The sequence below is a fragment of the Lethenteron reissneri genome, chromosome 18, assembly GCF_015708825.2.
Source record: "Lethenteron reissneri isolate LAM-NWPU_2019-01 chromosome 18, ASM1570882v1, whole genome shotgun sequence".
Lineage (NCBI taxonomy): Eukaryota > Metazoa > Chordata > Hyperoartia > Petromyzontiformes > Petromyzontidae > Lethenteron > Lethenteron reissneri.
The window spans coordinates 7141255-7166195 of NC_083796.1; the positions used below are offsets into that span (position 1 = coordinate 7141255).

The following is a 24941-nucleotide window of genomic DNA, read 5'->3' on the forward strand; positions in this document are numbered from 1 at the left end:
ACGAGATCCTGTGGAGGTGAATGTGGAGGTGAATGTGGAGGTGAATGTGTAGGTGAATGTGTAGGTGAATGTGTAAGTGAATGTGGAGGTGAATGTGGAGGTGAATGTGGAAGTGAATAGAACGAGATCCTGTGGAGGTGAATGTGGAAGTGAATGTGGAGGTGAATGTGGAGTTGAATAGAACGAGATCCTGTGGAGGTGAATGTGGAGGTGAATGTGGAGGTGAATGTGGAAGTGAATGTGGAGGTGAATGTGGAGGTGACTATAACGAGATCCTGTGGAGGTGAATGTGGAGGTGAATGTGGAGGTGAATGTGGAAGTGAATAGAACGAGATCCTGTGGTGGTGAATGTGGAGGTGAATAGAACGAGATCCCGTGGAGGTGAATGTGGAGGTGAATGTGGAGGTGAATGTGGAGGTGAATGTGGAAGTGAATGTGGAGGTGAATGTGGAGGTGACTATAACGAGATCCTGTGGAGGTGAATGTGGAGGTGAATGTGGAAGTGAATAGAACGAGATCCTGTGGTGGTGAATGTGGAGGTGAATGTGGAGATGAATGTGGAGTTAAATAGAACGAGATCCCGTGGAGGTGAATGTGGAAGTGAATGTGGAGGTGAATGTGGAGTTGAATAGAACGAGATCCTGTGGAGGTGAATGTGGAGGTAAATAGAACGAGATCCCGTGGAGGTGAATGTGGAGGTGAATGTGGAGGTGAATGTAGAGTTGAATAGAACGAGATCCTGTGGAGGTGAATGTGGAGGTGAATGTGGAGGTGAATGTGGAAGTGAATAGAACGAGATCCCGTGGAGGTGAATGTGGAGGTGAATGTGGAGGTGAATGTGGAGTTGAATAGAACGAGATCCTGTGGAGGTGAATGTGGAGGTAAATAGAACGAGATCCCGTGGAGGTGAATGTGGAGGTGAATGTGGAGGTGAATGTAGAGTTGAATAGAACGAGATCCTGTGGAGGTGAATGTGGAGGTGAATGTGGAGGTGAATAGAACGAGATCCCGTGGAGGTGAATGTGGAGGTGAATGTGGAGGTGAATGTGGAAGTGAATAGAACGAGATCCCGTGGAGGTGAATGTAGAGTTGAATAGAACGAGATCCTGTGGAGGTGAATGTGGAGGTAAATAGAACGAGATCCCGTGGAGGTGAATGTGGAGGTGAATGTGGAGGTGAATGTGGAGGTGAATGTAGAGTTGAATAGAACGAGATCCTGTGGAGGTGAATGTGGAGGTGAATGTGGAGGTGAATAGAACGAGATCCCGTGGAGGTGAATGTGGAGGTGAATGTGGAGGTGAATGTGGAAGTGAATAGAACGAGATCCCGTGGAGGTGAATGTAGAGTTGAATAGAACGAGATCCTGTGGAGGTGAATGTGGAGGTAAATAGAACGAGATCCCGTGGAGGTGAATGTGGAGGTGAATGTGGAGGTGAATGTGGAGGTGAATGTAGAGTTGAATAGAACGAGATCCTGTGGAGGTGAATGTGGAGGTGAATGTGGAGGTGAATAGAACGAGATCCCGTGGAGGTGAATGTGGAGGTGAATGTGGAGGTGAATGTGGAAGTGAATAGAACGAGATCCCGTGGAGGTGAATGTAGAGTTGAATAGAACGAGATCCTGTGGAGGTGAATGTGGAGGTAAATAGAACGAGATCCCGTGGAGGTGAATGTGGAGGTGAATGTGGAGGTGAATGTGGAGGTGAATGTAGAGTTGAATAGAACGAGATCCTGTGGAGGTGAATGTGGAGGTGAATGTGGAGGTGAATAGAACGAGATCCCGTGGAGGTGAATGTGGAGGTGAATGTGGAGGTGAATGTGGAAGTGAATAGAACGAGATCCCGTGGAGGTGAATGTGGAGGTGAATGTGGAGGTGAATAGAACGAGATCCTGTGGAGGTGAATGTGTAAGTGAATGTGGAGTTGAATAGAACGAGATCCTGTGGAGGTGAATGTGGAAGTGAATAGAACGAGATCCTGTGGATTTCACACCTGATGATTATTGCTTGTATTGCAGTCGAAACGTCGTGAGAATTTGTATTGTTTTATATTTTTTTATTTTATTATTTCCCTTCTACGTGATTTTACCGAAAGAAGAATTATCGAGGCACAAATTCCATTCTTAACGAGGCGTTGCTTTTACTGGGAAACGTTTGAACATGTCCGATGAGTTTCTTTCAGCAGTTGGTCCCACTTCTCCGATGATGTTCACAGCTTTCCGCTCCCTCTTCATGCATACTGCGAAGGGCAGATAAAACCTCCCAGGAAACATTGCAACGTTGCGCCAACCTTAGCCCATATTTATACATTAAAAAAAACCCCGTATAGCTCAGGAATCAGACCGTTTCTTAAATGAAGAGGAGGAAGTTCCAGACGTCACACTGGATGAACCCAGAAAACACGGAACATTTAGGAATTTTATACAGGTTGATACAGAATTCTAGATTTGAAGCTTTCGTGACTGCAAGGATTCATACTCTTAGATTTTTTTTCGGTAAAGTCCTACGTGACTTGATACGGAATATTGGGGCCAACGTTCCATGTTTTCTGGGTTTATCCAGTGTGACATCTGGAACGTCATCCTCTTCATCTGAGAGCCGGTGTGATGTATAACATTTCTCAAATAATGTTAAATGTTCGATCTATATAATAGATTATAGATCCATCGCTCTTCCTAGGGGGAGCCGCTACCATTTGTGAATAGCCAACCATCATCTTCATGCTGCTGCCACCGCTTACTATGACGTCTTCTGTCACGTGATGTATTTTATGAGACATTTTTTCTCATTCGAGCCTTTCTATGTGTTAAAAAAAAGAACGCGCGTGTGTTTGATATTCAGTGCCATCAGACGTAATTTGCCATTACTCACTTTCGTTTACATAATAAACGTACGGTATTGGTAATTATCAGGCTTGAGATTGTCGCATCTTGTGACTGTTTTTTACTTTACGTAAAGGGTGGTCCAGATGTATCGTGACCCTCACTTAATTCTCTAAAAGTCAATGTTTTTTTTTTAAAGTAAGGTTTATTTAAAACAGAAATAAATATGTAATAGGCAAAACAAATATTATTTGGTTCTTTCGGTGAAGTCACGTAGATATAAAATACTAATAAATAAAGTGAATAAAAATAATAAATAATAAAATACAAATAATAACAAAAAATCTGTCTACATTAGTGCTTTTAGTTTTTATTATCTTTATTCACTTTATTTTTAATAATTATTTTATATCTACGTGACTTTACCGAAAGAAACAAATAATATTAATTCCTGCAGTTACGAAAGTTTTAAGTCAAAGGGAAAACAAATGTTGAGGGTCAATTAATTGGGGGAGGGGGGTCACAGGACATCTGGCCCAACCTGTACAGCGTTTGGATAATTTTGGTTTCGTTCTCTAATTGCCACTGAGTGTCTTATTTCTTACCCCCCCCGCCCGGTCCGTACTTTCTGTACTGTCCCCGTGCCACTCGTCACAACCACCGGAGCCCGAACTAAACAAATAAACAAACAAACGCCAATTGCATACAACTTGCAGCGTTTCGACACCGATCCGATTCCGCCCCCAAACCGCCCGAGACGATTCCCCCCGCACGCATAGCGCGAACGTAGAAAAGGAATCGATTACACTGAACCGACCGTCTAAAATCGACGAATCGATACACGCCCATCGAACGCCGCCTTCGGCAGTCGAGTTAATAAATGAGTAGCGCGCTCGCGGCAACTCTCCGTTCGCGTGCGTGGTGCGCCGATTAATCGCGAACTGATCGATCGCCCACGATTGTTCGCTTGCTCAGAGGGCAGCGAGCGAGCGAGCGAACGACCGCCGCCGCCGCCTGAGGATGACGGCTTGCGTCCGCTAAGAGCCACCCCCGGACACACAAGTCGCCGTGGCGATGTCTGAGTGCGCGCAGTTGGCTTGCGCTGTGTGCCGGATCGGCCTCTACTCGGTAAGGACTTCGCCACGGATTGTTTTTGTTTTCCTTTCCGCTTTGCTCGTAATCATTTCCGCGTGATTGGGTCTCATGTATTTTTTTCTGTTATTTTTAAAAATATATATTTGTGCCGAGGCCTAAACAAAGCGCCGGTCTCTGATAGATGTCCAAGCCGGGTTCTCTGCCGCCCTGGCCGGCAGGGTGAGGTGACCCCATTCGCCCCCCTCTTCCTTTGGTTCTATGTCCTCATTGGTATTTATCCACATAGTATTTCTTTGAACCCTAAACTTATACTTAAGATTTGTTGTAGTGTAACTAAACGTCTGCTGGTAATGTAGGTGTTGTTTAATGGTCAATTGATTCAAAATAAACTTGTTGACTCTGCGAATGTGTTTCCAAACACATTTTACAAATCTAAACTAATGCTGTAAGTTTGTTGTGATGTATGTAAACGTAAACTGGTATTGTTTTTCGATTTAAAGCTTTTTCGTGACTGCAGGGATTCATCCTTTTGGTTCTTTCGGTAAAGTCACGTAGAAGGGAAATAATAAAATAAAAATAAAACATAAAATAATTCTCACGACGTTTCGGCTGCTTGCGTTGTGGCCGAAACGTCGTGAGAATTATTTTATTATGTTTTATTTTTTTATTATTTTATGATTTCCCTTCTACGTGACTTTACCGAAAGAACCAAGAAGATGGTATTGTTTTGTTATTTGTCATTTGACACGAAGTTTACCGTGTCTGCTTCACCAGCAAGGTGCCATGTAGTTAGCTCCTTTAAGTCCACACTTGTAAGGTCATTGTGATGTGTGTGAACGTCTGCTGGTAATGTTTGTTGTTATTTGTCATTTGGTCCAAAAGGAACTTGTCTGACATCACAAGAAAGGACCTCTTCTCTTCTGCTCAGCCTTTCTCCCAAAAAGTTATATACCCACTTATTTCAACCCTTCACCTACACGTTATTTTGATTTCATCGCAAGGACGGCTGCTAATGTTTGTGTAGTCACTTGTCAGTTGCTGCTTTGGGGACTGATCTGACGTAACAAGGAAGCACACACCTTGTTTGCTGTTTTCAACATTCCCCTCCCTTGTTTTTGTGCCAAAAAAAACATCGCGAACACTTTACTGCAAAGCCACACTCTCAGTTTATAAGCCACTTATGTGCTTGTGCTGATAATGTTTGTGTTGTGCCGTTTGTGTTTTGTGCCAAGACATTTGCTTCAAAAGCAACTGGTATAACATTGCAAGAACACACCCTCTAGTTCCTCTGTGTTGCTTACTAGAAAATCATCCCATGTCAATTCAACACCCACAATTTAGAAATATTTACTTAAACCTCTGCTGATATGTTCTGGTAACTTAGTATACGGCACTCTAATACGATATGTACTCTTGAAGGAACTCGTCCAATCCCAAACAACATCCACTCTATTTCTCTTATGCCCCAAATCACTTACCCACCAGCTCTCATTCAAAACGTTAAGTTTATTATGCATTTTAACCCGTCACGTTTATGTTTTTGCTGTAATGTGTCACTGTAGTAAACAATTGACTCAAACATGTTTTATGCAACACTGGATGGCCTGTGGAATGATTCACACCCACCATAGGAATGTGGAATTTCTACTCCTCAGGGCTGTAAAATAAGGGATAATCGCCTCCCCCAGTGCATGTTTGAGTGGTATACCACTCAGGATTTTTTGTTGCAGAGAAACTTCCAACATCACAAAGACCTTCCTAAAATTCTGAGTGGGCAAGATGCCAAAACTCAGGCGTTCCATTAGTAACGTAATTATTTGAATAATCTCGGCAAGATCTCTAATTTTACAAATCTGTGATTGTGCAGACACACTCCGCAGTATGCGCTTTATAAACTTTCTGCACTTGTTTTGGTAGAGGCAAGGGTGGTCTTCATCCACATTTTAAAAGTGATCTTGTTAGGTAGGTATGGACCGTTTTATTTGCTGTAACCTCCGATAATGATCTTTCTTTCAAAGGTTAAACGTGTTTGTGCATGTGTTTCATTAACGGAGTGTGCCGGCCGTAATCATCCAAGCCAATAATAGTACTGTAATGCTGTAGTTAGCGATACAATCGCAAGTCAATCTTGTACTTTGAAATACCTAAGCAGGATTGACCCTGGATAGTGTCCGGGTGGTCTATTGACATGCATAAAAACGAGTGTTTTGGGCTGCTGCAGGACCACGTCAGCAGGGGGCAGTATAGCAAAATCCATTGTAATGTAATACGCTCTCATGTCTGTCTCCCTGCCTTCAACTGGCGCTGACCAACGTCGTGAAAACAGTCAAATAACCCCTACGGCCCACAGCGTGGGAAAGCCCTCTTCCAGTAGCGGATTGACAAAATAGTTATATACTAGCTGTACTACCCGGCTTCGCCCGGGACTTGTATCCACCACGGCCGGCCGCCTTTGTCTCCCCAGTGGCGATGTTAATACGCCACAGCAGTTACTCGTTTGAGGCAGAGTCGACCTAGGGGAGGTTCAAATAATCGTCACCGGTGGTGGCCGTGAGCGGGAATGGAACTGGGTTCGCCGGGTTGGTAGCGCAGCGTAGCGTTAAGCACTACACCCACCGCTCCTCACACACCACACACGCACAGACACACACACAGACACACGCAGACACACACAGACAGACACACACACAGACACACAGACAGCACGCTAACCACTACACTACCGCTCCCCACACACCACACACGCACACACACAGACACACACACAGACACACACACACAGACACACACACACAGACACAGACAGCACGCTAACCACTACACTACCGTTCCCCCTACACAACACACGCGCGCGCGTCCATAGGTACACATACACGCGCTTGCTGCAGACACACACATACACACACATACATACACGCAGACACACATACACACAAACACACATACATACACACAAACACATACACAGTGACATGCGTATTCCCATCGCGGGGCACGGGACGTGCCTCCCGGCAAATCCCTCGCAAGCGATCGTACACAGATGGACAGACAACTGAACAGTACGACGTTTGGCTGGTAATTGCATCCAGCATCAGCGAAAGGACGTACTCTGAAATGGGAATTGTTGTGGTTTTACGCTTGTACACACCGGTGGGCCAAAGCAGAGACTTATGAGTGTTTTATCAACGGGACACTTTTTGACTGATTGGCCGTGTGGGGTGGTGGAGGGTTACAACACATTAATAATTAAGGCGAGCGAAAGGCAATAAAGTTATTTTTGAAGAATGGTTGCGAAAGCGTACGTGTTACAAAAAGACTCACTTTACGTAAGAAGCAGGCTAATGTGTACATGATAGACTGTCAGTACAGCCACCCAGAAATATAACCAGGCTACACTGTACATTCTAGAGTGGCAGTACGCTCAGCCAGCTTAATGAGTATTTGTTGAGTGAACATTTAAACAAATCCATTATTGGCGCGTGTGGTTTAAACATAATTATACAGTAGTTTTTTCATGAGAAATGGTAATTGTTGTGGTTTTCCGCTTGAACACACCGGTGGGCTAAAGTAGTCAAGTCTTAGTCTTTTATGAACGTGACAATTTTGTGCAGATTGGGCGTGTCGGGTGGTGGATAAGGGTGACAACACCTTAATAAATAAGGCGATCTAAACGCAATAACGTTGTTTATGAATAATGTTTGCGAAAGCGTACATGTTACAAATTGACTAACTTTACTTCCTAACCAGGCTAATGTGTACATGATAGACTGGCAGTACACCCAGCCAGCTGAATAAGCAGGCAGCAGTCTACATAATAGACGGGCAGTACGCTAAAGCAGCTTAATGACTATTTGTACAAAGAACATTTAAAGAATCGATTATAATAACCAGGCTACAGTCTACATTATAGACTGCCAGTACACCCACTCAGCTTCATAAGCAGGCTAGAGTCTACATGATAGAGTGGCAGTACGCTGACAGAGCTTAATACGCAGGCTACAGTGTACATAATAGACTGTCAGTACGCTCACCCAGCTTAATGAGTATTTGTACAGTGAACATTAAAGTAATCGATTGTTGGCGCGTTGGGTTTAAAAGTAATATTAATAGCACACATTGTGGTGGGGGTGTAGTGAAGAGTAGGAAAAACTTTGATGAATTTACCTCAGAGTGGCGTGGTGGGTGTCGGGGCCTAGTAGCGTGCAAAGCCTGCGGCCTCGCCTAAAATTGTCGACTTGGAAGAGGCAGGGTACGGGTGGCGTTCCTCCCCCCCCTAGCGCGCCAACAATACTGTGTAATGGCTATTATTTAATTAATTACGGAGCTTATGAAAGTGGCGAAGGCGTGGCTAGCGGTTGGCAGGGGCAACCGCCGTCCAATGAAACTGCAGCCCTTGGCGAAGGCGTCGCTAGCCGTTGCCAGGTCCAATGAAAGCGGCGAAGGCGTCGCTAGCCGTTGCCAGGGGCAACCGCCGTCCAATGAAAGTGCGTATGTTCCGGAGACACACGGACACACAGACAGACAGACAGATTCACGATTTTATATATATAGATGCACACTTCGTAATACTATTATAGAATGTTTGCCAGCTATTGCACTCTGTTCTGTATGTATTTTGTAAGTGTGATTTTAACGTTCTAAAGTCATTCATTCATCTGTTTTGACCAAAATATTTAACCTTGTGGTTTTTGAAAAGCAATGTGATCAAATCACAAGAGAAAGTAAAAGGTGCACGCTTACAACACATTCATTGCAGGCATTTAAGGAAGTATCCATTTAACATTTAGAATGTAAGAAGTTAACGCAATGGAAAACATATTTCGTAAACAGTGTACGAACGTGTCGGACACTAAGTTGTAATTATTGACTCGGTGTGGGCTTCTATGGGCTTTCATTATGATTTTTCTTAATTTATCCAGTGGCCTAATAGCGCCACCTGGAGCATGTGCATTCAGTTTGATGTATTAGGTATAACCCTGTGAGCCATGCGGCTCTTGACTCGGTTGCAACCGCAACAAAACAAAAACATGAACAAGAAACATCTTAAAGTGATTACACACAACAGAAAAACCCAGGAGAAAACAGCAAAGTCTCCCAGAACTTGCTTTAAATTAACTTTGTGTTTTTTTTCAGAATAAAGATATGATTGGTTTACACAATTTGTAGTTTGCGATTATGTTACCAATTAAAGTCTCTTCCTTTATTCTGTGCGGACCATATATCGTTTTTTTGGAATTCAGCAGCTTATGTGATAATCTACAAAGTGGCAGCGGAGTTCCGTTGCTTGGGGAGCTTAAGAACGAACATAATTGGATATATCCTTGCTAAGTTTAAAGCTTCCTGTTGCCACGATTAAGCAACGCCTGTGAAGCTCGTTCTCGAATTTAAACAACAACTAGCTATACAAACAATCTAAATGGAATGTAATTCTTTGTTCGTCTTAACATAGTGTAACATCTCCTTTTCCATAAGTTCTAATTAACCTAAGCAAAAGGAGGCGGTGTGCATCACGAGACTTGAGCAAAAACTGCAGAGATCTTGGGTTTGAATCTGGGGAGGGCTCGTGATTTAACTAGGTTCTCAAGTATAGTCTTAATCTGTGAACCAATGACCGCACAATATACCTTAATACGTTTGCTTTGTCCTGTAACGTGGCAATATTCCAGCACTGATAATATAATTAAACAAATATTGCTTTGACGAACATTTCTCTTTAGCACGATGTGTTGGGAAAGTGCAGCGCCCCAATGTGGTTACAGTTGATTACATGAAGTACTCGCGTGAAGGAATTTCAGATTTATTTTTTCAACACAGGATGATGCTGTTGTCTGCAAGAGCCACCACATAGGCAATGTGTCTCATCACATGATGCCTATAGCACAATGGGAATACAATTGGTAAAAAAGACAATAATTTAGGGAAAACTTACACGGTGTAGGTAATTGCTTAAAGTATATGCTTTTTAAAGTAAAGTCAATATATTACTTCGATGAATTCTCATTTGAGTAAATTATTCATATGTGGGTTAATGTTGCAAAGTGCAACATATCTTAATGCAGGCGTTTGCATGTTGAATTAATATATGGGTAGTTAAAGTTCATTCTAGATTTGAAGTTTTCGTGACTGCAAGGATCCATACTCTTTGGTGATTACCGAAAGAAGCAAAGAGTAGGTGAAGTTATTAATCGGCAGATGTTTAGAAAAACAATGTCCCCTTTTATTACTAATGGCCCTTGATGGTAACATTTCGGCATAGGTTAATTAATTTTACCTATGTATCAGGTTGAGATGGCCAGTGATAACTATCTGTCTCCTGGGTTTTGACTAACATCTCTTGGCAATGTGTTTTTCATGTAAAGAAAAAACATGCGTGTAACATATTCCTTGGGTCTTTCGGCAGAATATTCCTACAGTCACGAAAGCTTTAAGTCAAGATTTATGCGTGTACCATTTTAGAAATATTTTGGGTCATCCCTACAAGGTCACGAACGCATGTGCATACAACGAAATGGGCATCTCCATGGGTAGGGAATATATATATTTTTTACGTCTTCTCCTAATTGTGCGCTCTATTGGAGCCACTAGAGGGTGCTGCATATTCAGGTATTGAAGGATCATGCTTTGCGAAATGACACCAGCTTACCAGGGAGAATACTGGTAAACTGGTATTGAGAACCCGAGCCTTGCATATGACGATCTGCTCAAGTATATATTTTTCATCAGTGTTGAATTTCTTAATCGATGAAAACGGATTATAAAAGTATTACATTATCTATTAGAATGGATTCCTTGGAAACCATTTCAAAATGGCTTAAGCGAGGTATCCGTCCTCCAAAACACTGGAAGCACCCCGCGGTGCTTGCCCACCATGACTCGGTAATGACAGGTGATGGTGGTCACGTCACTAATCCCTGCTCATATCGACCTCCAGTCTGGCACTATCATTTATGCAAATGAAAAAAATGTACGCTTTTAAAATGTTGATTAATAAAAGCATTAAGCAGGCTATTGAAATTCATGAATGTAATGTTGCAGCTCAACTTTGCATTGCGTGGTCGTGAACCACTGCAGTGTTAAAGACTGCTGTGTGTCTTTCTGCTGTGCTGCCCTGCCCCGGGATCAGTGTTACAGGGTCCTGTGTTGTAAGGGCCCCCCACCAGCTCGCCCGGAGTTCGACGTGGTGTGCGTCGGCATGACTGGAGCCGGCAAAAGCACTCTGCTTGCGCAGCTGTGTGGAGAGAGCATCGACGACATCCTTCCCACCGCGGGTATGGTCACGCATGGCAGTGTGTGTCTGCAAGACTCTTTGGCAGCGTCTAGTGGGCAAAAGATCTAAACTTTGAAAGATGTGATGACGTTTAAAGCAAGAGGTTGCAAAACAAACGAAAACACTTTATTGTACAGTTAAGCAAAGCTTTGTGTCCCTGGTGTGACCCGAGTTTGACGCTTCGTTAATGAGAAAAGACTGTTAAGTTAATGTCAAGCTCTTTTTTTATGGAACTCTCGTGATATCGCTCAAGTGATATAACGGAGTGCTTGACCATGATTTTAAAGCCTTTTTTCGTATTCATGAAGCTTCAAACCCATGTCCCATAGTCCGAGATGCACACTGTAGGTACTTATCTACAAGAAAAATAATTATTAGTTTTTTGGGGTTCTGTCTTACTGTAAGGTACAAAGGTAAACAAGGATGTCACCTTGCTGTGATAATTTGTGTGCACGTACAGAACAAGTCACATTTGTAAATGGCCTGAAGTTAAATAGGAGGAGTGAATTTAGAACATTTGTTTTAAGTCACAGTTCATGTCGTGTGAACTAAAAGCAGGGGCTTTGTCATTGCAGATATATCATGGCTTTGTGGATAAGATTGACTTTTTTTAAAGTACTGTTTCCATGGATAGGCACACTTGAAAAAAATAATGGTGAAGTGCAATTTGGAAATGTTAACTGTTGCACAAACTGCTCCTTACCACATGCTTGTCTAATGCAAAACACTTGTTGTAAAGATCGCTCTGCTTTTCTGCTACTTTGCCAAGCTTAGTTGTATGCCATAAATCTATTAACCCTTTACCTACCGCGGTGCCTGGGATGGCCCTACACAGCTGCCATCTGCCTCTCGAGTGCTTCAGCTGCTTGATCCTGGCATGCAAAAATATGGCAAACATGTCTGGGTTGAGGCACACACTCTACTGCTTGCATTCATTCAAATTTACGGCACTGGTATGCATTTCAAATATATTTTTCAATTTATTTTGGGAAGTCTTTTGAAAGGTTTTATTTCCATGAAGAATTTTTTTTTAAAGAGCCAGCAGTGTTTTTTTTCTAAAACTTTATTCCAGTAGTAGTGCTGGTGTCATGTCATGACACACAGAAATTTCCATTCAAAAGTGTTGCAGTTAATGCACCACCTTGCATCAGAGAAGAGTCCTTGAAGATGACATAGATCGACTTCCGAAGTCCCTTTAAAGGGCCTCTTTATCCAAACTTTGCCCACATGTTTCTTTGCCCTTAGTAATGTTTGTTGCATATCAATAAAATAAAAATGTGTGTATTCTAAATAGCTGGAATAAGATTAAATAAATGACATCAAATGTTATGGCTGACACCATAACTTTACCACACTTGAGGCCATGGTTTAATCTGGGGTGGTTGTCTGGATATTTTTTCTAAAACTTTATTCCAGTAGTAGTGCTGGTGTCATGTCATGACACACAGAAATTTCCATTCAAAAGTGTTGCAGTTAATGCACCACCTTGCATCAGAGAAGAGTCCTTGAAGATGACATAGATCGACTTCCGAAGTCCCTTTAAAGGGCCTCTTTATCCAAACTTTGGCCACATGTTTCTTTGCCCTGAGTAATGTTTGTTGCATATTAATACAACTAAAATGTGTTTATTCTAAATAGCTGGAATAAGATTAAATAAATGACATCAAATGTTATGGCTGACACCATAACTTTACCACACTTGAGGCCATGGTTTAATCTGGGGTGGTTGTCTGGATATTTTTTCTAAAACTTTATTCCAGTAGTAGTGCTGGTGTCATGTCATGACACACAGAAATTTCCATTCAAAAGTGTTGCAGTTAATGCACCACCTTGCATCAGAGAAGAGTCCTTGCAGATGACATAGATCGACTTCTCAAGTCCCTATAAAGGGCCTCTTTATCCAAACTTTGGCCACATGTTTCTTTGCCCTGAGTAATGTTTGTTGCATATTAATACAACTAAAATGTGTTTATTCTAAATAGCTGGAATAAGATTAAATAAATGACAAATCAAATGTTATGGATGACACCATAACTTTACCACACTTGAGGCCATGGTTTAATCTGGGGTGGTTGTCTGGATATTTTTTCTAAAACTTTATTCCAGTAGTAGTGCTGGTGTCATGTCATGACACACAGAAATTTCCATTCAAAAGTGTTGCAGTTAATGCACCACCTTGCATCAGAGAAGAGTCCTTGAAGATGACATAGATCGACTTCCGAAGTCCCTTTAAAGGGCCTCTTTATCCAAACTTTGGCCACATGTTTCTTTGCCCTGAGTAATGTTTGTTGCATATTAATACAACTAAAATGTGTTTATTCTAAATAGCTGGAATAAGATTAAATAAATGACAAATCAAATGTTATGGCTGACACCATAACTTTATCATACTTGAGGCCATGGTTTAATCTGGGGTGGTTGTCTGGATTTGAACACAGGATCTCCTAGGGTTCAGAAAACCACTGCTTTTAATTATGAATATGTTGTATATATTGTTAATGAATGATAAATATGTATATACGCGAGTTCTCGGCAGAATGTTAACACAATTTGGACAGTTATTCTTTTGTTTTTGATTTTGATTTTCATGTGCAAGGAATTAGCTGTTTTTATTAACTTATTTAGCTGTCTTGCTTTGGCTGATGTACGGATGGCCACGGAAAGGCACGCATTAAACTGTGATCTGGATGGGCCGCATTGTTCTCCAATGATCAGTGGTCAGCAGTAATGAGATCTGCAAGACAGCTGAAATTCCACACCAGGGTGAATTAAAAAACAAGAACACAAAATCTCAATGAGCTGTACAATCACCTGTTATTTTAACAGTATCCATTCAAACATTGTCAGTTTTGCTTGCGTAATCCACCAATGTTCAAATCCTCTTTCTTAAAAGTTTATTTTAGTAATAACCTGTTCTGGATTAGTTCCTGCCTGATAAATGTATATTTAGTGTTATAAATTGTGTAGATTATATTTGCATGCATATTTGCATAAACAATGCAGGAATTAACCCATTTTTGTTATGTCAATTTTTTTTTACTTTAAGGCAATCTAACGTGATGTGTTCGTTTTTCAGGTTTTAGTATAAAGGCCATCCCACTGCAAAATGTTATCCTCAATGTGAAGGAACTTGGAGGTAATTCATGAAAAAAGTATTTTTTCTCTTGAAATGTAACTCGTTTATAAGGCACTTATTTGCCATTACTTTTGCTAAAATATTGCTCGACTTGCTAAGTTTTTGCAGTCGAGTAAGTGCATACCAAGAGTCGAATGTTTGGGATCATTTTTCTACAGGGTAAACTATCATAATCAAAACAGGGCTCCATTCATGTTATTGGCAACAAGCATGTAACCTTTTGCAATGTGCCAGTTACAATTGTTTTAAATGTCAAATGTCACATGGACAATATAGGTTTTCCATTTGTTACGGAACATAATGGGGAAGAAAAAAAATACTTCCCAGACCAATCTTGAGGAATTCATTGAAAATACATTCACCACAGATCACAAGAATTGGCAATAATGGTTTAGACTGCACAATTGTAACTGTTAACAAATAATGCTATTATTGCACTGGCATGATCGTTTTCTATTCGTCTTTGGGTAGAGTATCATGATGTCCATCTAAATATTCACACTGATGTTAGGCATACAATCACCAGTCATTTTAACAGTATCCATTCAAACATTGTCAGTTTTGCTTGCGTAATCTACCAATGTTCAAATCTCCTTTTTCAAAAGTTTATTTTAGTCACAAACTTTGGTATTATTTAACTTGTTTTGCTTTACAGGCCTTTATTAATCCACTGCTGGTTGAAGGCCTCTGAATACCGTGTTGGTCAGAAACGATATTTGACTATACATCACCACGCTAGTCAGTGCGGGTCAGGAAACTCGGTATTTGTTGAGATATAACTTGTCACTGATGTCAGCCATTGCCACAAATCGAACTCTTGTGGTTGGGGTCATCGTAGAGTGTGCAACCACTACTACCACTCCAATTCCCATGAAGTAGTCAATGTTTTTTTGGTCGATATAAATTGGCTTGTGTTATGTGGGTGTTTTTTTTACTTGTGTTAATTTTGCTGAATAGTTTTTAGTATTTGCCATTTAAAAAGGAAAAACGTTTGTCACGTGGCACTTTTATATACCTTGTTTATTTAAACATTTTATAGACAGCACTTTCAGATGTCTGAACATGTTTATTGCATCGGAAGGAACTCCATGTCATAGGTTTAGTGGCTACAGATGTTTTACTTTGAAAAACTCTTTTTCCCTTTCCTTTTCTTCCTTACGTCAACTTTTTCTTCTCAATGACTTTTTACGCATTGAAGTATGTGTCCTCACGTGCACATTTTATAGATTGATTCGACTTGTGAGACAGCGACATCCTCTACCCCCCCGCCCCCCACACTGCTTGCAGTCTTGGAGAAAGACGTTACTGTGCTCCGGTAGGTGGGGATGCGATCCGCAAATATTGGAGCCGCTACTACCAGGGTTCGCAAGGCCTCATCTTTGTACTGGACAGCGCGGCAATGGAGGACGACCTGGAGGTTGCACGCTCCGAGCTGCACGCCGCACTGCACCATCCGCAGCTCTGCACCTTGCCCTTCCTCATCCTGGCAAGCCACCAGGACAAGCTGGGCGCTCGGTCACAGCAGGAGGTAAATCCCGGCCACCGGCCACAGAGTCTGGTGGTGGGCCCTTGCTTTTTTCCACAAAAGAGTCTCCTTGCCGTGTCGCGGGATTATTATCCCACGGGAAAATTGTTAAGGTTCTGAATGCGGAGCGATTCGTAATGCCTGTCACATCTTTTTACCGCTCGCTGCCAGGTGGAAATAGATAGTGTTGTGGGAATAAAACTTTAAATGCCCTTTTCTAAAGGCAGGTATTAAATCTATCATTGCAGGTCATTTTTAGTTGTGATATCTCCGAATAAAATTGCAATGGAGCACCGTATACGCAATTCCCTAAGTTTTCCTGTGTGCATGTATATCGTGGATTTGCAGGTAACTTGTAGGAAGTTTAGGAACACATCTATTTCTGATCTATAACGAGTGCAAGGTGTTGCTGTAAACCCATGGTTTTTAACTTGCTTTACACAGCACTCGCACTATGCTGTGGTGCATGTTATGGTGTCACATCAAGGAGGAATTTGATCTCCCAGCAGGCAGATGAATGATGGGCTTGTGAAGCTTACGGTGTCGGCATGGGGGGGCCTTGGGCATACAAGGGTTTACGTAGTGTTTTTTTTATTCTGTCCAGACAGGCTATTTCAACTCGTAACACTTCATGACAAATGATCAATGGCAGCATTACTTGGCATCAACAAAGTATAGGAATCTCATTGTCCCTCAATAATTTTACGTGTTAAGAGGTTTTTTTTAAAGTCCTAAAATAAATGTCAGCTCCTTGGTCAAGGTATTGAAATGGTACAGCACAATAGCATACTTTTGAATATGGTTATGGTATGTATGTCTGCTGTAGAGTTATTTTTTAAGGGGTGGGGTGGCTGTGAGTGGTTGGGGAGGAAAACGGTAAAAATCATGTATATGGCATGGATTGTTTTTGCCCTGTAGTGCATAAAATTGATTTTCAGGTCTCCTATCAAGTGGTTATGTGCAAACAGTATATCATTGTTGCTTTGATGTCTGTTATGTAGCTGTGGGCCAAGATTGGAATACAGTAAAGCAGTGATTCAGTATTTATTGTGATGTTTCAAAAACAAAGTTTCAAAATCTCACTACTTTTGCCAAGTTCTAATGTTGACAGTTTAACTCCATTGTCTGTCTCATGGTGGTTTGTGCTGTCTGAGCACGTGCACACCCACTTCTTTGTGTGTGGGTTGTGTACATTAACCCCATACACACACCACAGTTAAATTCCTGTCTGGTCACCGTTAATCAAAAATATTACATTTGAATGGAGCCCAAAGTACAATTGATTTGTTAAAAACAGGCGCGTATCATAAATACAGGTTGCTAACCATAACGACACATTTATATTTACGCAATCGAACCCAAAATACCTTTATTATGGATGATATTGGCCGCGCGGAAGCCTACGTGTTAACCTGATAGGTGGCTTAGTTAGGTCTGCACGGTCTGTTGAGCTTCACTTTCCACGTGATGCTTTCACCTGTCCTGCATTTGGAGATGCTGTTGTTTCGTGCGTTTTCCCACCAAGCTTGATATTTTACAGTGATCAGGAAGTAACCTTGTCAGATTTAACCTCCATTATCCGACCCACTTTATGTTAGGAATGCTACAATTCATCAATCGGATTAAAATCGATTTTTAAGCTCATGATACATGCATCAAATAGTGCATCCAATGAATTTATATTTACACCGTATAAATTACATGTTAATATACTTTTCGACAATAATATATGAAACTGCAAATCAAAATAAGGCAGTGCAAACAAGACAATACTGAACTCTTCTCAATTATTGCATTAATGGCCATAATTGTTTATACTCTTTGGCTTTTTTCGGTAAAGTCACGTAGGTAAAAAAACGACAACAACAGTGATTTTGGCTGTAACGGTTCCACCTGAAGACCGAAGTTTGTGGGGCCTCCGAAATATCGTGATTTAATTTAGTTGTTTGCATTTATTTTATTTTTTACCTACGTGACTTTACCCAAAAATCCCAAAGAGTATGAATTTTTGCAGTCACGAAAGCTTCAAATCTAGAATCACAATTGTTTAGTTCCATTTAATGAATCGCACCTCTGTCATGGTCATGTTGCGACAGAAAGACAGTGGGGGACATCAGGCTTATAATATGGCATACAGGTAGTCAAATAGATACTGTCCTTTCAGTTGACTGAGACACAAGCATGCAAAGCATATACAAGCTTTTCCCACAGCCTGCCACAACTCTTGTGTCTCTTCTTGGAGTCTGATAACAGCCAGACCTTGCGTGTCCATAGAGCCACATTTTGGAATTTACACTGGATGACGGCTCAAAGCTACATCCTTGAAATAACTTCAGATTATTTGTACTGTCTGGTGCTACAGCATTTATATTTCCATAGATTTACTCTGAATGCGTTGCTTATTCATGACACAAATCACGACTGATTTTAACCATCAACAAGACGCGCTAACACCGAGCAAGACTCTCAACTCTTGTGACCTTAGTTATGGTCGTAAAAGATAATGCCAGGTGAAGAACAGTGTACGTCTCTTGTCTACACAACAGTTCTCGGCTCCAATATCACTTTTTTAAGAGTGCACAATTATTTCAAGTGACTCGTCACACTCATTCTAGAAGTAACAAATAAGAAAGTGCGAATGGAGTTACATTTGCAGTGAAAGAAGCCAGATGCAAACACAGTCCTGCTAAGTGCCATTTCCTCGTCGGTACTAATTGATTTACCTCGGTTGCCAGCACATCATCGGGCCGGTCTTTGCCACATTTGTTTTGGATTCTAAGGAGTGCTTAGTAATTGGCAAACATGGCAGCTTCGGCTGAGTGGTATGTCTCGTGTCTGCGTGTTGTGGGAAATGGAGCTGAGAGCATAAAAATACTTGGGGAGGGGGGCATGGGCGACTCGCAGTTTTGGCGCTATTTGGTTCTCGTGCCACACCAAATGTGTGATGTGTGATCTACCTAGCCCAGCAGGGGAGGAATGGGATTGCTGGCTACCATCGTGATCCGAGCATGGGTCGGGTGGGTCACTCTAACCTGCCATGATCTCATTGGTTGCTGGACTCTCCAATGGCCAAACCAGGTGCCTCGCCAATGGGAGCAATGCGATCGCCTTTTGAAGTGGATGAAACGTGTGTGTTTTGTTGTTTGTTCGACGATGTGTTAAAGATGAACGCTATAACGAGGCAGAACTTTGGCTTTGAATCTTTATCTAACATTTGTTCCCCCCGGAGATGTTTTAAGTACGAATGCGCATTTGCAAGTATGAGAGTGTTTCTTTGGTTGTGCATGCTTGTTAAAGTATGTTCTCCCTCACCTGATTTTAGCATGGTTGGCTACGTGCGGTGCAAAAGAAGTTCAACATACATTCATACATATAAGCCAATGCATGCACAAACGTTGTTTTTTTATGCGCGAGTGTGTTTTGACATGTGGTAGAGCAGATTTGACAGTTTCCTGCTTTCATACATACATGGGCACCTTCATTCATGCCCCCCCCCCCCCCATGTATTATGCTTTTATTTCCTTCACACGTGATTTTCTCAAGACAACTTATGCATTTTTGTCAATCCACTCCTGGATGAGTGCTAACCCGAGGCTGTACAGATTGTGGGCTGACCATACCTGACAACATTGCTCAAGTTATATTTATTTTGTTTAACCAGTTGAACACTCGAGACCACTATAGTCTCATTTGCAAGAGTGACTAATCACCAAAAGGGGCAAAGCAAATAAAATAAAGTGATAAATTCCCGAGAAGGTTAAGTCGGCTTGGCCAGATTCTTTTTAGATTGATCACAGGAAAATTAAGTTACAGAAAATTTAAACTCTGTACGTATGTTGAACTTGTTTCACACCGTACGTAGCCAACCGTGATAATCGGAGGTGCGGTATTTATGGAGGCAGGGAACATAGAATTACAGTACAACATTGGATTTTTCTGCACTGCTCTCTGCTGCCCAAAGCTTCGCCTTGCATCAAGTAACTATCATGCATGGCGGTCACCCATTCAAGCAATATCCTAGCTCAACCCTCCTTAACTTCTGAGATCTGATCAGATCGTGCACAATAAAAGGCATTTACTCATGGGTATACATTTGTATCTACTGTAATATGTTCGTAGAACGGTTTTTTAAAAGATATAATTAAATCATTGAATAAAGGCAACAAAAATGATTTTATATCCAATGCTGACTAGCTTGCAGATGAAGAGACTGAGTTTAATGCATGCATTTTAGCTAATGTTTATCACATGTGCAGGCCCTTAAGATCTTTCCGCTTATTACATCTGTGGACATGAAGCCGTTACAAAAAATCTTTCGTCAACTTCCAAACATACGGAAGAGCTCTTGAAGTCATGTCTAAGCCAAACCCCTAGCCTATTCTCAGTCAAGATTGGCACGCAAACAGCTGAAACGGCAATAAAATGCAACAGAATCTCATTAGCATTCACAAATGTTAATTTGTATTTTTGTTTCTACAAATCTTTTTTAACTTTCAGGTTTTGGAAGCTGACACACAGCCTAGTTGGTGGTGTCTGCGCAAGACGGAGAGCAAAGTTGCAGATGGTTGGCAGAAAGCCCACAAAAAATGCTCAGACAGGCTAGCAGGTTGTCAGACGAGTGAGCAAGCACGCCGCCAATCGTAGGCGCGAAAGATGAAGGGGGTTTGCCCCCCGCGCCTGACCGTACATATTACAAAATGATTTTCCGGCAGCTCACACTGTGCAGACTTCACATGACACCTTTGCGCGAATAAGAAGGAAAATGTTGCTTGGTTAAGCTCGTTTGGGTGGGACAAATTTTTATTGTAGGACATTGAATCTGCAGTGAAATCGGAGATGTCGTAACACAAAAGTGATTGAGGATGTCATAGTTAGCAATGGGAATTTGTAATCCGCAAAAGTGTTGGATGATTGGCAGTTCACAAATGGCAGCGGCATTAAATATGTGCAGTAATTATTGTGTTCACTATTTATTGCATCTTGTAACATTCAGTTTTGTTATATTCATAATGTTAATGTAATACAACTTCATTCCACATACATGGCAATACTGTATAGTTTTCAAATACATTGCCTGCTTAAGTATGCATAACTAACTCTTCATGCCATCACTAATTTATTTTCTGGATGTTCAAGTTGACAGCTGAGTAAATCATCTTTGTGTGACATATTTGTAAGTAATGGAAAATGCCTTGCACATGTATTCAAAAGTGTGATGTCTTACTGAACACAACTGATTGTATCTAAATTGTTTCTGTTAGAGGAAAGCCAGGCCTGACAATGTTTTCTGTGCCATTGACGAACCACTGACATGTGATTAAAATATTCCAAAATGTTTAACACGTAGGCTTTCGCGACCAATATCATCCATAATAGAGGTTTTTGGGTTAGATCGTGTAAATATAGTCAGATTTGGCTGTCGCCTCATGAAGCTAGTTGTAATTACTGGCGAAACGTCGTACTCGGATTGTAAATGCTGTGGCTTCGGCTCTCCAACACATCGGTGTGCTGTACTAGTGACGAATTGGCATGTTCTGTTTACGTGACAACCCTTACTAGTTGGCTGTGTCGGGTGGTGGCGGGTTTTAACGACACATTTATATATTTACGCGATCTAACCCAAAAACCTCTATTATTCCTAAATGCATCTACCAGCTCATGAAGGCACAAAAGAAAACATGCTCTTGTCTCGTGTTTCTTCGGAATCCTATTTACAATAGAAAGTACACTTTCAGCTGTTGCTTTGTTGCAAAGCTTTGGAAAGTGTACTGTTAAAGTGCTACGCAGCCTAGGATATCCACCCATCAATGCTGAACCACTTATTAAGCATTGCGTATTGTACGCATTTTTATTGCAATAGTTAGCATGGGGAGTATGACGTTTAAAAACATCTTATTTCCAAGAATGGCCAAGAACGTACCATGTAGAGGTGCACAGAAATATTGTTTTAAAGTTAACAAATTCAGGGGGTTGTTGATGTTTCTTTTTGTTCTCCGCCGTGATGAACAAGCAGTGGGAAGCTCTGCAAATCTGTGCTCGCTCTGTGACGGCACAAGGAGGAATGCCCTGGCATCTTTGTGCTTGTCTAATTTTGGGCTTGGTCGTGCGTTCTCCTAAATCAGGAAAGGTACGCAGACTGCATGGTGAAACATTCTTGCGCGCATAAAACGCCGCCACTCACACACGAACAGTCCTTTCCGATCACTCGAGACTCTAGAGATGTTTGTTTCTTGTTTTCTATTACACTTTTTCACCACTGAAGAATGTTTTTTTCACGTTTTTCAGTTTAATTTTCGTGGAGTGTTTGGCTGACTTTTAAATCTCAAATTGTAGTACACAATTACTGCAGACACTGAAAACATGTTGGCGATATTTACTAAAAACTTGGCATGTATTAAATGTTAGATTTATTTTTAAACACTTTTTTTAGTCCAATGTAATGATGTAATTTAATAACTAATAGAGGGGTTATGATATTGTAACATTAAATAATGGTAGATGTACCCATTTTTACTCTTGTCAAATGTGTTTTTGTTGCCACCCCTTGTCTGTAAGCCATCTTGAAAGCTAGATTTGAACCAATCGTTTTATGGTCGTGGCACAAGTAAAGTATTTATTTAAAATATATTATTTGTTCAATGCATATTTGAATCACTTTAAATTGGCTCTAATGCAGGTTACTAGTTGTATCAGAAAAAAGTGTTTTTTGTTAGTTAATTCTGTCGGGATGACAATGATAATTGCAAACAAAGAAGATCTCTGCTCGCCCAGTAGAGGTTGGTTTTGGATTTTTGACAGTTGACGAAGGCGATGATAATTGTGGATCATGCCTCTGGATTATTGTTAAGTCTTCAGAGGTCACTGATAAAGATGCTTAAAGAGCGAGAGGTTAGGATAGCTTTTTCGTGGTAGGTGACTGATCGTTATCGAGCGTTGAAACATCTCGTGACCCGTGTTTGCCTTGCGGAAAATAAAATGGAAACCCAGTTCCCTGAAAGATGATATTAAAATGTTGTCTGTTTTGGATGAACACTTGTCAGCAGTTCCGTTCATTAGTTGTGTTGGGTGTGCGTGTGATGCCTGCGGTGGTCACAATGACCCACTTCTGTGCTACGAGAGGCGGCGTGCGTTCCCGTAAGTGATACTCTTCGTCTTTTGGGGATGGTTGAGAGATCTCATGAGCTTCAGCTACCAAACTTTAGTGCGATCTATCTAACGCACGGTCGAGTGGCTGAAAAAAACTGGAGCGTATAAAAAAAAATCTAATCAGCCATTGACTAGGACAAAATGTGAATGTTGTAAAACTTAATGAGGTTTTTTGAAAAATATTTTATTTTTTATTTTCAAGTAAACAATAGATAAGCTTAAATTTTTCACAAGAAATACATTTCTAATAAGACTGTTATTATTTTTGTGAGAGCCGTTAAACTTCCATTGATTTTGTTATCCTTTCACTCTCATAAGGGCCCCTTTTCATTTGACATGAAACTAATGTGTTTCATGTGTATAACGCACGCTGCAGGCTCATCCAAACCACAGACACCAGAGTTTGGAGTATTCTTGGGTCTTTCGGTAAAGTCACGGAGATAGTAGCTTTTTGTTTTTTTATTTTCTTTGAACCTATCTACGTGACTTTACCGAAAGACCAAAGAATATGAATTCCTGCAGTCGCGACAACTTTTAAGTCAAGATTTAAGAGTTTGTAGCACAGCTGAAGTGTTTGGCAGTGCCTGAGTATGATGTCACAATTGGAAGATCATTTTGTTATTCACCAATGTTATTCACCACTGTTGTTATACGAAACATCTGACTTGAGCTAAACAAACTAAATTACGTGTATACATATTATGTAGCAGAATTGTGGACCCACGAAAACGAACTCAATGGAGTATATTAGATTTATTTTTTAAATGCCACATTTGACGTGTTTACTTACAGTAACGGAATTAAGTTCAATGAAAACTAAGAAAAAAGTCGGTCTTAGCCGTAATAATTTATCGAACTTTGATGACAAATGTTTACCCGTATATACTTCTTTTATTCCAGTGTTAATATGTTGTTCCTGTGCTAGTCAATTGTGCAGTAATGGTGGTAAATTACCTCATATACCTATATAGCCTGCATTGAAAAAAAGCTGCGTGGCTGAGTGAAATATCTATTGTAACGCATTGCATGCACAATTCGGAAAGATAGCAGAGCAAGTTGTTCAGACAGTGTCTGTATTGCGGCGTTGCTTGGCACCATTCCCAGTACATTAAATGAATTGGCAACTTGTCACGATGAAGGCTTTCAATTATGATTATTGGGGGATGAGATCAACAACTTTGGGGAGAGCTGTGTTGTGCTAGGCGTGGCATATATGCCAGCAGGAGGATTGCAGACACCAGATGGGCAGACGTTATAATTAGGCTGGAGGTTATTACACGGGCGGGGAAGACGGCTCATTGCCTGAAATGAGACAGTTTAGTGCGGCGTGTGTGCATGAAGACGAGTATTGATGGGTGCGTGTCCTTGCGCTGACCTGCACCTGCTCCTCTTTGTTTTATTTCCACCACTACCCCCCCCCCCCCCGGGCTCTCAATCCCTTCTGCCTTCTACTTTCTTGAGCCTAATCTTAACGCGAGGTTTTTTTTTTGGGAAAATTAATTTGCCGACACTTCGTAATGAACAACGTGCCAAAGACTGTATTATTAACACCTTTTAACAAACCCTGCGTTTTTGCAGGTTTACACTCGCGAAGAAACTGAAACATCCGTACATTTACACGGCTCTCGGCAAAATAGTTTTTGCTCGTGTCTGCCTCCAGGGGCTAACTTGGTCGTGATTTGCATGATCATATTTGCAATTTCAGCACAGGTAGCTGTAGCTGTGTGCCTATCGGTGTTTAAAAATGGGAGAGTATATGCCGGACTCAATATGGCGTACGAACAATGTGTGTGTGTCTGTCAGTAAGTGGCTTCTTGCACACGGATGCTTTGGCCAATAAGTGATAGAGTTTTACATAATCAGATGGCTCGCTGGTGCGCAGTTCATTGGATGGTCTAGAAGCTGTTTGCACAGTCTGGTGAAGCGCATGTCTGGCTGGGTGGCAGTTATCAA

General features: G+C 41.3%; 1 protein-coding gene across 2 annotated transcripts in view; it reads left to right on the forward strand.

Moving 5' to 3' along the window:
• The first annotated feature begins 3657 nt into the window (after positions 1 to 3657).
• ARL15 (ADP ribosylation factor like GTPase 15) overlaps positions 3658 to 24941 on the forward strand; it is a 31478-nt gene continuing 10194 nt past the window's right edge. The window contains exons 1-5 of one of the 2 annotated variants that reach the window (XM_061553612.1): positions 3658 to 3947; positions 11038 to 11182; positions 14258 to 14317; positions 15637 to 15845; positions 20340 to 22872. In XM_061553612.1, coding sequence (XP_061409596.1) covers positions 3894 to 3947; positions 11038 to 11182; positions 14258 to 14317; positions 15637 to 15845; positions 20340 to 20486 — 615 coding nt within the window. In that variant the 5' untranslated portion in view covers positions 3658 to 3893 and the 3' untranslated portion in view covers positions 20487 to 22872. Of the gene's footprint in view, positions 3948 to 11037; positions 11183 to 14257; positions 14318 to 15636; positions 15846 to 20339; positions 22873 to 24941 lie in introns of those variants that run through there. The other variant, XM_061553611.1, reaches the window with a different exon arrangement.